Source organism: Caretta caretta, chromosome 4 (assembly GCF_965140235.1).
Source record: "Caretta caretta isolate rCarCar2 chromosome 4, rCarCar1.hap1, whole genome shotgun sequence".
Lineage (NCBI taxonomy): Eukaryota > Metazoa > Chordata > Testudines > Cheloniidae > Caretta > Caretta caretta.
Window position 1 is genome coordinate 63469647 of NC_134209.1, and position 14688 is coordinate 63484334.

Here is a 14688-nt window from a genome sequence, read left to right on the forward strand (position 1 = left end):
TTCTGAATGGTATTAACAGCCAGATCCTCGAGTAAATATCTGGTCATAGGAGGGTTGTGAGTGTACTGTGAAAGGGTTTGTAAGGAAGGGGGAGATGTTGCCCTTTGGAGGTGGTCTGTTTTGTACCAATCAACATCCCAGATCTGGGGTTGGCTACCAGTTTCCTTCTGCCTGAATGTGCAGACTTTCAGCATACTGAATAGTATACCCAGTTCAAAACTAATTGGTTGGGGGTATTTCAATATACTGATGAGGAAGTAGTGTGACTTCCTCAAAAGTTGTCTCTGGAATTGAACTCTCACCTGTTTGCGCTCACAAACACGAAATTGGGTAACTGTGTCTCTCTTAATTTACACATGAAAATACCAATTTACACACATTAACAAATGCATTCAAAGACCACTGAAACTATGGCTGTAACAAGTTTGCTGTGTTCTTCTCTCAACCCACCCCATCAACAAGTATTGGAACACAGCAAGGAGATTTAATTAATTAATTCCTGCAGACTCACTATGGTAGCTATAGCTCATTAACTGCCTCTGCTAAATAACAGGGCTTGGGGACGAGGGGAGTGGTCCTCTCACAGGAGAGGAATCTAGATTGGAGGGCTGAGCTGCATCAAGAGAGGAATAGCCTGGGAAGGCAGCTTGGCTTATAATTCATCTTATGTATTTTGTGCTTATTAATAAAGCCAAACCCAAGTTCTGACCTTTCACAACATTAGTGCCTCATACTACATTCTGACAGCTCTCAAGTAGTGGTTAATTATGGTTGATTGAGGCTTAAATGAATGCCTTTGTTCTAACAAAACAGAGGGGGAAAGTTTGAGAATAAAGAGTATCACTTGGCACAGCTCTATGCCAATGTATTTTGAATACAGAGAGCTGAGCAAACATATTGTACTTCATTCCAGCGCTGATTTCTCATTTAGCTTTTTTGAATAATGAGAACTTAAACCCCAGTGTGGTATTAGTAATATAGGCATCTGGCACCACTGATCATTCTAATTTAATTTGTTCAATGAGCTGACTGATTTCATACCTTTTGTCCCTGCACATCTGTTATGATGTGGTCTACTTCCCCCTCCTCTATCTCCCCCATCTTCACAAGGCTGACGTCTATGGTACCAACTGTCTTTCCACCATCAGGAGTCCTGAAACCAAAAATAATTAAAATTAAAAAGTTTATTCTTCAGCAGCCTCTCGTCACTTCAATACAAATATTTATGTCAGTATACATTTGCTCTTCCATTCATTTTGTAGCCGCTTTCATTTGTATTAAACTCATTTTCTACTACCATAAAGTAAATGGTAACAATAGGACAGGAATATATTTGTCCAACACTGCTTATAACAAGGAGAACTTTGAATATATTAGTTAAAACTCTAGATGGGCAAGTGCTCCCTAAAAGAAGATGGAACTCTTCCACAAATACTATGAATGTTCTAAATATTCTTCTGACTACATTTAAAAAGCTACAGCAGTTCTGCACGCCACCATAGCACTTTAGTAGCTTTAAAGATGCTACTTTCTTATGACTAGTGTAATTAATCCACCTCCACAAGAAGCAGTAGCTATGTCAATGGGAGAAGATCTCCCATTGACATAACGCTGTCTACACCAGGGATTAGGTCAGTATAACTACATTGCTCGGGGGCATGGATTTTTCTGCAGTTATGCCAATGTGAGTTTGTAATGCAGACCTGGCCTAGGGTACTACTAAGAAAACTCCATTACACACTGTGCCAATGCCCCATTTTATAATCTGCCAATTTACTGCACACTTCAATTACTTTGGTTTATAACACTATCTGTCAGGAAAGGATATACAATGTGTATCACTAAACCTGCTGCTAAACCAAAATAGTGAAGCAAGTTTGAACACTTTTTGGCACTCCTCTCTATAGCTAACTAAGGACCAATACCATTCCTCAGCTACTGGGAAGATATTTCTAATCTACCACACAAATAAGCAGGGAAGAAACATTCCTGTATTCCTGAGTTTGTTGCCAATGAGTCAAAGATATAAAGTTCAAATTTGGATCTCTACATTTATGGTGGGATAAACGTCATCTGTAGCATGTAAGGTGCAGGGTGTCTCTTCAACTCCCACTGACTGCAAAACAGGACTAGGAGAGGGAGGTTTGGGGGATTATGAATGGTGAGAAGAACAGAGGACGGAGCTGGGTTTTAAGGAGAGGAAAGGAACTTGGAGGATGAAAAGTTGAAGACTATTCCAGGTGTAGGAGGCAGCATGATAAGAGGCATAAAATTGCAAGCAGTTAAAAGAGAGACTGGGAGTTCCATAGTCAGATGAGCAGATTGGGAAGAGTAGAGGGAATGAGGGACGGAAACGACTGCACAGATGTATTTGAAGGCAATATGAAGGCTACGATTTAGTCAGGGGTATTTTTAGTAAAAGTCATGGACAGATCATGGACAATAAACAAAATTCATGACCCATGACCTGTCCATGACTTTTACTAGAAATACCCCTGACTAAACCTTGGGGCAGCTGCTGCTGCGGTGGTGGTGGTGTGGGGGTGGGAGAGGGGCCCCAGGGAGCTGCTGCAGGGAGTGGGGGTGGTGTGCTAGTGGCACCAGCTGCCAAAAGCCACCAGACCAGCAGCTGTTCTGGCCAACCCGGGGACTGCTGCCCGTGCAGTCCCCAGGGCCGGCTGCCCGGGAACCACTCGAGCAGCAGCCAGTGTGGCTGGCCCCAAGCCGCTCCAGCAGCGGCCAGGGGGCCACCTGAGCAGCTTCCCCCTGAGCCAGCTGCTTGGGAAACCCTGGGGTCAGCCAAACTGGCCGCTGCAGAAGTCTCAAAAAGTCACGGAATCCGTGACTTCCGCAACCTCCATGACAGACATGGAGCTCTATGACCATACAGATGAAAATGAGGAGCTTGAATCCGTTATGGTATGATAAGAAACAGGAAGGCACTGGAGAAAGGGCTATATGGTTGGCATGTTAGGAGCGAATAACTTTCAGAAGCTGAGTAACGTTAGGAAACATAGTTCCACTTTTTTATTTAATTTATTTATTTATAAACTATACCATATTCTTGGGAGAATACTCAGAGAAAACACTATGCCTCCTCCTCATCAACATCAACGTTTTTATGGTTCCTTACAAAAACTAATTAATCAGTCCTCACATAGGAAGTAGGAAATAAGTATTATTTTTGACATTTTACTGGGGAAACGGACAGGGAGATTAAGTGACTTCCCCAAGGTAATATGGGCCCTGATCCTGCAATGAGAACCCTATGAGCTTTTCCTTGCACCTGTGCAGAGCCTCACTGACTTCAGTGGGACTTCGTGCTGTTCTCACATGTGTTCTTAATTTTATACACTATGAAGAGTCACAAAATAAGTCAATGGGCCTACTCAGAGTGTGGAAAGTTAAGCACCGTGTAGGTCTTTGCATGATCATGGCCGTGTTCACCATAGTTATTTGGGATATTTTCCTGTTCCAACAATACATTCTTAAAATGTAGTGACCTCTGTGGTTTAAGATAAATGTTTACTTAGTGGTACTAGCCACTGTTCTCTAAAATTGAAGACATTTAAATGTATATACTCTGACAATACAGAAATACAATTTTTTCTTACATAAGCTTTGTAAAATTTTATATAAAGCTTTTGTGTGTTATGTATGGGTTTTGTTTGCTACAAACCAAGTGCACCAAACAATAATACAAAACAACACACAAACAACCCTACATTAACTGACCAATAAGCATGCAACGGGGTGGAAATTAGTAGTAAAGAATCAGGATTTCAGGTTGCCATGGGTATTTATCAACAATACGTAAACAATTTTAAAATTTATGAAAAATAATTTGCTAGTGTCCTTTTAAAAAACAAAAGGTAACGCTAGTTTAATGGATTCATGGCAGTTCACTCTGTCCTTTGAATGACTACAGACTACAGCTTTGACCTAATTTTTCATCTCTTTTCTCTTTCTTGTGTCACAATTGGCACAGGTAGACCAAGCTCCAGTACTGAATAGATAAATCAATCTATGAGGAGAAAGAGAGTATGCAATACAAACTGCTGTAGCCAGGTCAAATATACCCTTTAAAACTTCTGTATCATGTCAGGTGCAACTGGTAAAAGACGATAAAGAATGAGGAGTACTTGTGGCACCTTAGAGACTAACACATTTATTTGAGCATAAGCTTTTATGGGTTAAAACCCACTTCATCAGATGCATGCGGTTGAAAATATAGTAGGAAGATATATATATACACAGAGAACATGAAAAAATGGGTGTTGCCATACAGACTATAATGAAAGTGATCAATTAAGGTGAGCTATTATCAGCAGGAGAAAAAAACCTTCTGTCGTGATAATTAGGATGGCCCATTTCCAACAGTTGACAAGAAGGTCTGAATAACAGTGGAGGGGGGGGATAAACATGGGGAAATAGTTTTACTTTGTGTAATGACGCATCCACTCCCAATCTTTATTCAAGCCTAATCACCCGTTTTTTCATGTTGTCTCTGTGTGTGTATATATATCTTCCTACTGTATTTTCCACTGCATGCATCCGATGAAGTGGGTTTTAGCCCATGAAAGCTTATGCTCAAATAAATTTGTTAGTCTATAAGGTGCCACAAGTACTCCTGCCATAAACCGCTTACAATCCAAATGACAAAAACATAGAAGATGAGATGCACCAGAAACCTACAGGAATAATCTGAGTTTCATGCATGCACACACACATGCAAACACTCCTCTAAAGAGAGTGAAGGTCTAGCAAACCAGAATGGGGAATGCATTCCATGCTTATGGGAAAAAGGCACAGAAACGGGAATGGAAGAAGGAGATGAACAAGATTTAGAGACTGACAATCCTGGCTAAGTGGAGGGGACATAAAGGCAAGTTGTATGAGATGAGATCAGAGATGGACACTTGCCTTGAACATAGGTAACAAGAAGTTTAAAATCCATGTTGGGGAGCATGGGATGTGAGTGGAGGCAGAGGACAAAGTGGTCTGATCAAAGGGCAAAAAAGATAAGTTTAGTGTCTGCCTTTGGATGGACAAGTGAAATGACAGATGTGTCAGGGACTCCAGAGATGAGGGGGAAAAGGGGGGGGCGGTAAATCAAGATGGGAAATAATCAGCGCATGGATGAGTGTTTTCACTTTGGGGGCAGAAAGGAAAGCTTTGGATATGTCTTTAATGTTTCCTGTCTGGTGGCATAACTCAAGAAGAGTTATTCTTATGGGCCTGGTTAGACTAGGATTTAAAGACATGATGTCAGCATGTGCTAACTAACACTTGTAAAAGTCTAGCGGAGACAAGGAGAAAGAAACCAGCTCAGAATGTGCTAAAGGTCTTGTCTACATCAGACTCTTACCATGTAACACATGCTACATCAGACTCTTACCATGTAACATCACACTATTAAATTCTGGTCTTGACAAAATCTTGGTATTGTGGCCTAGCTAAAACCAGGATGTAATGTAGATCTCACAAGAAATGCTGGACATCTGAGAGATATTTGGAAGTTGGGCTATGTAAGAAACAAGGGTATATATTGATAAGCATCTGCACTTCTGTATACTTATTCAAATTGAAACACAGAATTTACATGTAATCTCTGTAACCCCCTTGTAGCGGGGTGGTTACCCCACTCAGGCCCTGAAGGGCTTAAAACAGCCCTGGGAAAGAGCTGTGGCAGGGAAAAAGCTGGGCTGATTGGGAAAGGAGCCACAGCTATATCCAGTGCAATCAGGGCCCAGCTGGCCCTTATAAAAGGGCAGTGGGCCAGAAGCAGAGACACACTCTCTCTGCCTTTAGAGGAAGAAGGGCCTGGCTGCTGGGTAGCGTACCTGGGTACCTAAGGCAGGGCAGGGCAGGGCAGGGCGAAGGTCAGAGGAGCTGGGGAGCTCCAGCCTGGAAACCCCCCAGGCTGCAGGCCTAATGTAAGGCCAAAAAGGGTACTGAGGTTGCAGGGGGCAGCCCACAGGTAGGCAGAGGCAGCAGGTCCAAACCCCCCTTGCCGGTGATGAGTGGCACTTACATTGAAGTCTGCCCCAGGGAATGGGGGCTAGTTGATGACGGGCAGTGGCCAAAGACTGAGGCGAGGTGGGGATAGAGGGTGGGGGGGGTCCCCCAGGGAGGGGAGACCCAGATCTGTGGGGGTATGGCAGGTGGCAGCACCCCGGCGTGAAAGGGGACACCAGGGGTCCAGGAGGGACTTGGCCCAGTAGCAAGTGGGACACCAGCCTGCAGAGGGCGCTCCGGAAGCTGGAAGAACTAATTCCCTGGATGACCAGCAGGAGGCGCTGCATCAGTGAGTTGTCGCCCGGTTACATCCCTGGTAAAAAAAGTTATAATTTTACAGACAACCACCATAACAGAGAATGATAAATAACCAAGGATTTTCAGAAATGACTAGTGATTTGGGTTGCCTCAGTTTTAGGGTGTCCAGATTGAGACACCTTAAGGGGGCCTTAAAGTGCCGAGTATCCATCCTCTGATATTCAGGCCCTTTTAGGCTGTGTTATATCGAGCACCCAAGGTATGCAAAATCAATGGTCATCTTTCAAAATCGTGAGCAACTAAATAACTTGCATGTGTACTGTGCCTGTCATGTTGTAGAATGAAACTTTACAAAATGAGGGTCCAAAAAAGAATAGACATAAAGAATCCCTTCACGTCTAGCTCCCTCTGGGATGAAAAATGTTAACTATATAACAGCACACAGCAGTCCTAAACAAGGAGACAGAAACAGAAGTAAAAAAAAGGTGCATTCAAGTGTGTGTGTGTGTGTGTATTTGTGTGTGTGTGTGTGTATATATATATAGATAGATATAGATAGATAGATTAAAAAAAAAAGAAAAAGCAGCAATTTTAATAGACTATATGTGATTACTTGACTTTAAATTTTGCAAAGACCGCATTAACACCCCAATTCTTGTGTAAGTTATGGTGAGATCTTTGTCTCTTTTAACAGGTAATGCCTAACAGTGTTCCTTACCACAAGGCTGGGGCTTGTCTTCAACCGCTCATTCACAAAGAACTGTCACTTTGGACTTATCTAAGAGAGGTTGCTGTTTTAATGATACCAGTATGGTTAAGCAGCAAAACCAGTTTGGGAAGCCAAAAAAGCTATACTGATTTAAAAAAAAATAACCCACATCCCAAACCAATATAGCTATACTGGTATAATTTTTCTCGTGCAGACCAGACCTTAATGAGAACCAGCACCACTTCCCTCTGAGTGGTGCCAGAGGCCTTTAGCTATAGAAATATTCACAAAAAAATGTGAAAATATCAGAATGCGTGCTCTTTCTATTTTGTGATATTGTCAGACTTTTCACTCAAATATTCTGGAGCAAAGCATTCTGAAAGCTTCAACATTCACTTAGGATGAAGGTCACTGAACTTGTGAATTCTGTGATTCATCAGCTGCAGATATCCAGATAGACCCAGTGCTGGGCTACACTACGAAGTCAGGTCAGCTTAACTACATTGCTCAGGGCTGCAAAAAATTTCAACCCCCGGTGCATCGATCGGCCCAGCATTGATCCCCGGTACGTGTCGACATACCCTAATTCTCTGCTCATGCCACCCTTGGCTCGACAGTAGGTCAGAGTGCCAGCTAGTAATAACCAGAACACAGTGTGCTATTGCGGCAGGATGGGGCAGCAGGGGAACCAGCTATGCTGACAGTACACCTGCTAGGGAGTTTCTCCTCATTTGTGCTGTCAGGGCAGTGAATTTGTTCCCATAACTTTTGGAGTTGGATTTTAAATTACATTTTGGTCCCGAAAACTATATCTCAGCTAGGGCACTACAGAGTGCTAGACAGGCCAAAAAAATGTAGCAAGACTTTTGAAATTACATCAGCATATAACCACAGCAGAATAGAGAAAATGAGGCCCCCAATGCAATGAATATGTTCAGATTCCCTGAATAACGTGTATTTCCCCATACATACTGCTTTAATTCGTACTCTTCATAAAGTACTATAAACCTGAGTTAACCACAGTGTCCCTTTTTAATCTGAAGGAATACATCTATCATTGCTAGCAGACATGGTGTTGCCTATTTAACTATTGGGTGCTCTCCAAGAGATCTTTGAGGATTATTTGAAAACAAGTCAAATAAGGTTTTAAAACAATTGCTCTTCTGTGCTTTTAATGTAACACAGTATGATGGTGTTATATACATAGGAGATGCCAACCAAGAAAAGTATATTAAGATTTTACTATCTCTTGAAGGATTGAAAACTTCAATCCATTTTGCTCCTCTTCAGCTTTATTGATTAATAAATATTTTGAATATGAAAACTCAGAACTGATGATTGGTTCCCAATGATTGGTTCCCAATCATCAAGAAAAATTGGCCGTAACTTCACTAATAAAAATGGCTTATGAACACAAAGCAAAAGAGAAGCAGACTGTGTATTTGCATAGCCTTGTAAATGAGAAATGAGCAATTGCCTGAAAAGGAAAATGTCTGACTTTCAGTTGTTCCAATCTCAAGGCAAGTAGTGCAGACTAATACTTAGTTCAACACAAATTCTTTTCCCACCAAAGTAATGCATTTTGAAAGACAGGAGCTCATTTTCTTATGACAAATGTATTAATTATTGTCATTATGAACATTGTCGTCTTTGTTTGACATGGGCTTTGTGCTTCACATGACAATCAGCTTTCTGTTTTCAAACTGTTTCACTGATAAATAAGATGTTAAAATAGAGGATAAACAAATGACACTTTTTAGAGTTAAATGTATTCACTCCTGTCACTGCTTCACTATAAGGTTACGTTGTTTTTTTTATCAAAACAAGTTATTCTTAGCTCTTCTGGAGTCCTGCCTAGTGTTTAAAGCCAAGCTGCTGTCCATCTGCCTCCTGTGGCCGATCATGACAAGAAGCAGCCAGGAAATAATTTCAGAACGCAGACTAAGTAAAACTTAGCTAGTTGAGCACAGACTCAAATTGCTCATGAAAGGGCAACAATAGTTCAAATACATTGCTTTCTGTACTAATTACTAGTTCCAGAAGTTACACACACAAATTCCTTTTCTTTCATTAAATATGTTAAATGTTGCTCAGATTCAATGCTTTCTTCATCCTTGAGCACCCTGAACCCCAGCCTTTCAATTTCACTTCATATGTCAGAAAATAGCTGATTTTTATCTCCTCTTTGGGAAATTTTTTTTTTGCCTTTGTCCTGGTTGAATGTCAAGGGAAAAAATATAACCCAGAAGGACAAAGCAACATTGAAATCCAAGAACATCAATAAACGAATTAACATTTAACTACACCGTAAACCCAACTGCTACCATACAACCATCAGCAGAGCTTCCTGGGGAACATGACAAGGTATCAATACTATGACTAGACTATCATGGAAAATTTGAAGTCTGGGTACTGTTCCCACTAGTAGAGGAGAAGGCAACATTATGTTTACATCTACACTACAGTTGGGATCGAAGCTCTGAGACTGATTTACCGGTGGTCGATTTAGTGGGTCTAGTGAAGACCCACCAAATCGACAGCAGATCGCTCTCCAGTCGACACCTACTCTACCCCCGAGGAGAAGAGTAAGGTAAGTCGATGAGAGAGTTTCTCCCGTCAACCCCCTGCAGTGTAGACCTCGCGGTAACTGGACCTAAGGTATGTCGACTCCAGCTACGTTATTGACGTAGCCGGAGTTGCACAGCGTAGGTCGACTTACATTTAAATAGGGAATAGCAGAACACTCAGACACCTTCTGGTTAGGAATCAGGTTGTACATCCAATCCAACAAAGATATAGGTTGTGCTGCACTGGTCCATCAAAAGATTGATACTGAGGTAAACTGACCCCTTAAACAGGCACAAAGGGAAGCAGCACTATAAGCCATTGCAGACATGGTTCAGAAAGGCATAACGTACCCTTCCATCAGCCCTTGGACCTCATCCAAACTTCAGGTTAAGACAAAGGAAGGCCATACCAGATTCTGTGTGGACTATCGAAAATTAAATGAAGTCACTTTAAAGGATTCTTATCGATTAATATGAATAGATGATACTCTGAACTCTGTAACTAGCTCAGTCTGGCTTTCCAGATTAAAAGCGAATATCAGCAAGTAGAAGTATGTCCAAAAGACGGGGAAAAAAACTGCTTTCACAGCAGGACAAGGTTTGTGGGAATTTAAAGTGATAGATTTTTGGCTTGTGCAATGCACTAGCCATATGTGAAAGGCTAATGGAGACATGGCATACCACCTTCATCTTATCCGTTATAGCTAGATGATATCTTGGTGCATGCTAAAACATTTGAGCAAGAACTAAAACATTTATATAAATAGTCTGTGACAAACTGAAGGGGGTCAATTTGCAACAGAACCCAAAGAAATGTGAGTTGTTCCAAAACGTAGTAGTCTGCCTTGGGCACACAATAAGTGAGGAAGAAATTTCCACTACCAAAAAGAAAATTGAGGGTGTACTAAGCTGGCCAACTCCCCTGACATTTATAGGCTGGCCATATATCCAGTTCTAAACTGGACAGTCCTGCTTTTCGAATGTTGTTCCCCAACTCATACTGAGACAAAATCGGATGTGGGGCAGTGTGCTCTTCAAAATGGCACCCCCTCATGACAGTGCACGTAAGGCCACACCCAGGGGCCTTGGATCACGCCAGCAGGAACAGGCCCACACTCTTCCTGGAAGTACCAGAATATCTGGTACTCTGGGAATGTGAGAGTGGCCTACTTACTGATTTGCAGAATTTTACAGGACTCTGCTCCTATTATAGAGGTTCATTTGTGGATTTATCTATATTGAAAAATCACTGCAAGTTGGGTGAGAAGGCAAAACCATTTCAGTGGTCAGCAGAAAGTAATGTAGCATTTTCAGAGTTAAAAATGCTCTGCTGACTGCTCTTGTATTGTCCTATCCATGTTTCAAAACTCCATTCATATTGGACACAGATGCTAGTGCTTGGGGACAGTATTAACACATGAACACAAAGAACTTGAGAGGGTGGTAGCTTATTAAACTTTTACTGTAAGTTCTCCCAAGAGAAATGATTGCACCATCTGAAAAGAACTCCTAGCAGTGGTTAAATCTATAGAACAGTTTCATCACTATTTGTATGTGGGGGAAGATTACGATCAGGACAGACCATGCTTTCCCACAATGGTTCTTCAGATTCAGAAATCCAGAGGGCCAGCTTGCCAGGTGGATGGAGAATCATAGAATCATAGAATATAAGGGTTGGAAGGGACCCCAGAAGGTCATCTAGTCCAACCCCCTGCTCGAAGCAGGACCAATTCCCAGTTAAATCATCCCAGCCAGGGCTTTGTCAAGCCTGACCTTAAAAACCTCTAAGGAAGGAGATTCTACCACCTCCCTACGTAACGCAGAGAAGTGGCAGTACTATGATTTCCCAGTCACAGATAGGTCTGGTCATAAGTGTGGTAATGCTTTTCCAGACGGTCTTGTTGGGAAGCTATTTGCAAACAATGCCCCAAGCAGGAGAGCAAGGAATTTGTTACTAAAAGGGATGGGTGTGTCTCTCTCTTCCTCTAATTTACAGAGGTGCCCATGTTCATGGTTCATCCATTGGAAGAATTGGAATGGGGACGAGGCATGGACCTCAGAGCAACTAAAAACTTCACAATGATCTTGATATCAGGATAGTGTATGACTATCTAGACTCTGTAGAAATCTTACAATACAAAATTGAAAGAGTTTACATCCTTGCAAGGGAAAATCTGAGGACGCTCTCTGACAAAATGAAAAGGCTATATGATGTACGGTCATATGGGGAAACTTTTAAAATAGGGGACCCGGTCTGGATCCACAATTCTAGAAGGAAGAAGGGAGGAACTCTCAACTAGATAAACCTTGGGAGGGACCCTATAGAGCAGGGGTGGCCAATCTGTGGCTCCGGAGCCACATGCGGCTCTTCAGAAGTTAATATGCAGCTCCTTGTATCGGCACCGACTCCGGGGCAGGAGCTACAGGCAGCAACTTTCCAATGTGCCAGGGGGGTGGGGGTGGGGCTCCCTGCTCAAGGCCCTGCCCCCACTCCACCCCTTCCTGCCCCCTCCCCCGAGCCTGCCGTGCCCTCATTTCTTCCCCTCCCCCCAAGCCTCCTGCATGCCACAAAACAGCTGATCGGGACGTGCAGGGAGGGAGGGAAGGGGAGCTGCTGATTGGCAGAGCTGCTGGTGGGCAGGAGGTGCTGGGAGCTGGGGTGGGTGGGGGGGAGCTGATGGGGGGCTGCTGACGTATCACTGCGGCTCTTTGGCAATGTACATTGGTAAGTTCTGGTTCCTTCTCAGGCTCAGGTTGGCCACCCTGGCTATAGAGTACTGACCCAAATAAATGAAGTTGTGTACAGGGTTTAGCTGGGTCCCAGGACTAAACCCAAAGTTATCCATAAGACTCGTCTGAAAGGGTATCAGGGGGACAGAATTTTAGCTTGGCTGCACCCTGAATCTGAGAATGTGGAAGTCGAGGATGGAAAAGTTGTTACAGAAGTTAATTCCCAATTAGGAAAGAATGGTCAGGATGTACCTCGGCCAACAAATTCCACAGAAACAACAGGCATTCTTTGGGGGGCTGATTGTAAGAAAATCCAGGTCGAAAAAGAGACACAGATTTAGGTAGGAATAAAATTCTTGTGAGTTGGTGATATGAAAACAGGAAGACACTGTACAAATGTAAATAGTTAACCTTGTATCATTTTAAATTTCTTTTTGTTTGGGATGGATTGTTGGGTGTCACTGTTTTGGGCTTCTCTGGGATGATGGGTAAAGCTGAGGTGGTGGCTGGTGTTATAAATTGGATGAAACCTTGTTGTGGGATTGAGGTTGATAGGTGGAAACTCACCTTTCGATTAACACAACTGTAAGCATAAACTCTACCCCTGACAAAAGTAGTGTGTGAAGCTGCCCTGGAGCTTCGCTGAGTGTTGTTTTGGGTGCTACAGGTGTGGGGGAAGGCAGAACACAGACAGTGAAGGTATGTCTACGCTACAAATGCTACAGCAGCACAGCTATGGCACTGCACCTGTGCCACTATAGCACCGTAGTATAGATGCTCCCTGCATTGACAGAAGGGTTTTTCCCATCAACGTTGTTAATCCGCTTCTCTGAGAGACAGTAGGTAGGTCTACAGAAGAATTCTTCCTCAACATACACAAGTCCGCACTGGGGGTTAGTTTGACCTCACTATGGTGCTCAGGGCATTAAATTTTTTGCAGCTCCAAAAGATGGAGCTAGGTCAATCTAATTTTTAAACACGGACACGAGAGAGAGAGAGAGACTGCACATGAGTACGTGCAAGAAAGAGCGGCTGAAAGCATGTCTGACCTTGGCAGAAACCTGTGGAGAGGTTTCTGAGTCGGGGTGCAGGCTGCCAAGAGTGCTCTGGTGCTGTTTCTTGTTATTTGATTCTTTTTACATTCAGAGACACAGGATTGAATGTACATTCGTTGTAAATAAACAAATCTGCAGAAAAATACATGACTACCACCAATTTTTACTCCCTACTGAACATCCACAGGGCCCCAAACTTTGACTATCCACTTGGGTCAAAAGGGGCAACATAGTAAAGAGGTAAGATCACTGTATTATTAAAAATCTGCATGACAAATATACCTACCCTCTATCCTTGAATAGAAGTTCAGATGATATTGAAATGCTTAGATCATTGAGAAACAAGTACAGGACAAAATGAATTGTTGAAATTTAAGTACAACCTTATGTTCATAAAGTAGTATAGTACAGTATAGACCACAGGGAGACACTTTCACATATATTTTCTTCAGGAAAAGGTAAATCTATAAAGACTGGTATGTCTATCCTGAATCTTTGTGAATTCCCTTGTTTTTGTAAGGTTAGTTCCACTTGTCATAGAGTTCTGATGTGGGAGTGGTCTTCAGAGGTACCTTCAGGACTCAAATTAGAGCAGTATATACCAGCACCTCTCCCAGACTGCCTTCTTGTTTTCTAGAATCTCAAATGTTGTTTTTGTTTTTTTTTTAAAGTACGTTTCTAGCTGTTACATTTGCACAGAAACACTCACTTCTGGTTTTGAAGGTTAACTGATGCAGTGATGTCTGCCTGAATTTCCAGACTGCCTGAAATGATAGCTCTGGGAGGCATGAACTGCCCCATGTGTCACTATGGGACACTAACTCAGATGCTACTGTAAGTGTGAAACTTCTGCCCATGTCAGAAAGGAGGGGAAGGATCACACTATGAAATTCTGCACAATCTACTCTGATTGACATCGTGTTTTGTCACCACAATTAACTAGGCCTGGAAGAGTATCACCTCTTATTCTCTTCTCCAGTGAAGAAGAAACCAAGCTCAAGGGTGCCACCCATGCCCCACACAGGGGAAGCCAAACCTGAGGAGTTCAGTGGAGCTCAGACAGCATGTATGATCCTGTGTGGAATATCCATACAATCTACGGAGAGCAGCATCACAGATGGATAGAGCTTAATTTTGTGGGGAGAGATTAGAAGAGCACCATTATTTTTTGTCCTCTTTTACCCCCGTGTAGCTCAGTGGAAATCACACCAAAATAACCAAGTACAGATGTGACAAAGGATGGCACATCTTCCTATCTCACCTAGTGACATCACATACACATTGAACAGGAGGGGTAACAGAGCACAAGCCTGTGGCAATATTCATAATGAGAGTAATACACTTGAAATGA

At 42.6% G+C, this 14688-nt stretch overlaps 1 protein-coding gene across 9 annotated transcripts in view; it reads right to left on the reverse strand.

Annotated features, from left to right (window-relative positions):
• The window catches only part of INPP4B (inositol polyphosphate-4-phosphatase type II B), a 476089-nt gene that overhangs the window by 169708 nt on the left and 291693 nt on the right, over positions 1-14688 (reverse strand). For all 9 annotated transcript variants that reach the window (XM_048847033.2, XM_048847031.2, XM_048847032.2 and 6 more), the window contains one exon: positions 1042-1153. In XM_048847033.2, the coding sequence (XP_048702990.2) occupies positions 1042-1153 (112 nt within the window). The remainder of the gene's footprint in view (positions 1-1041; positions 1154-14688) is intronic.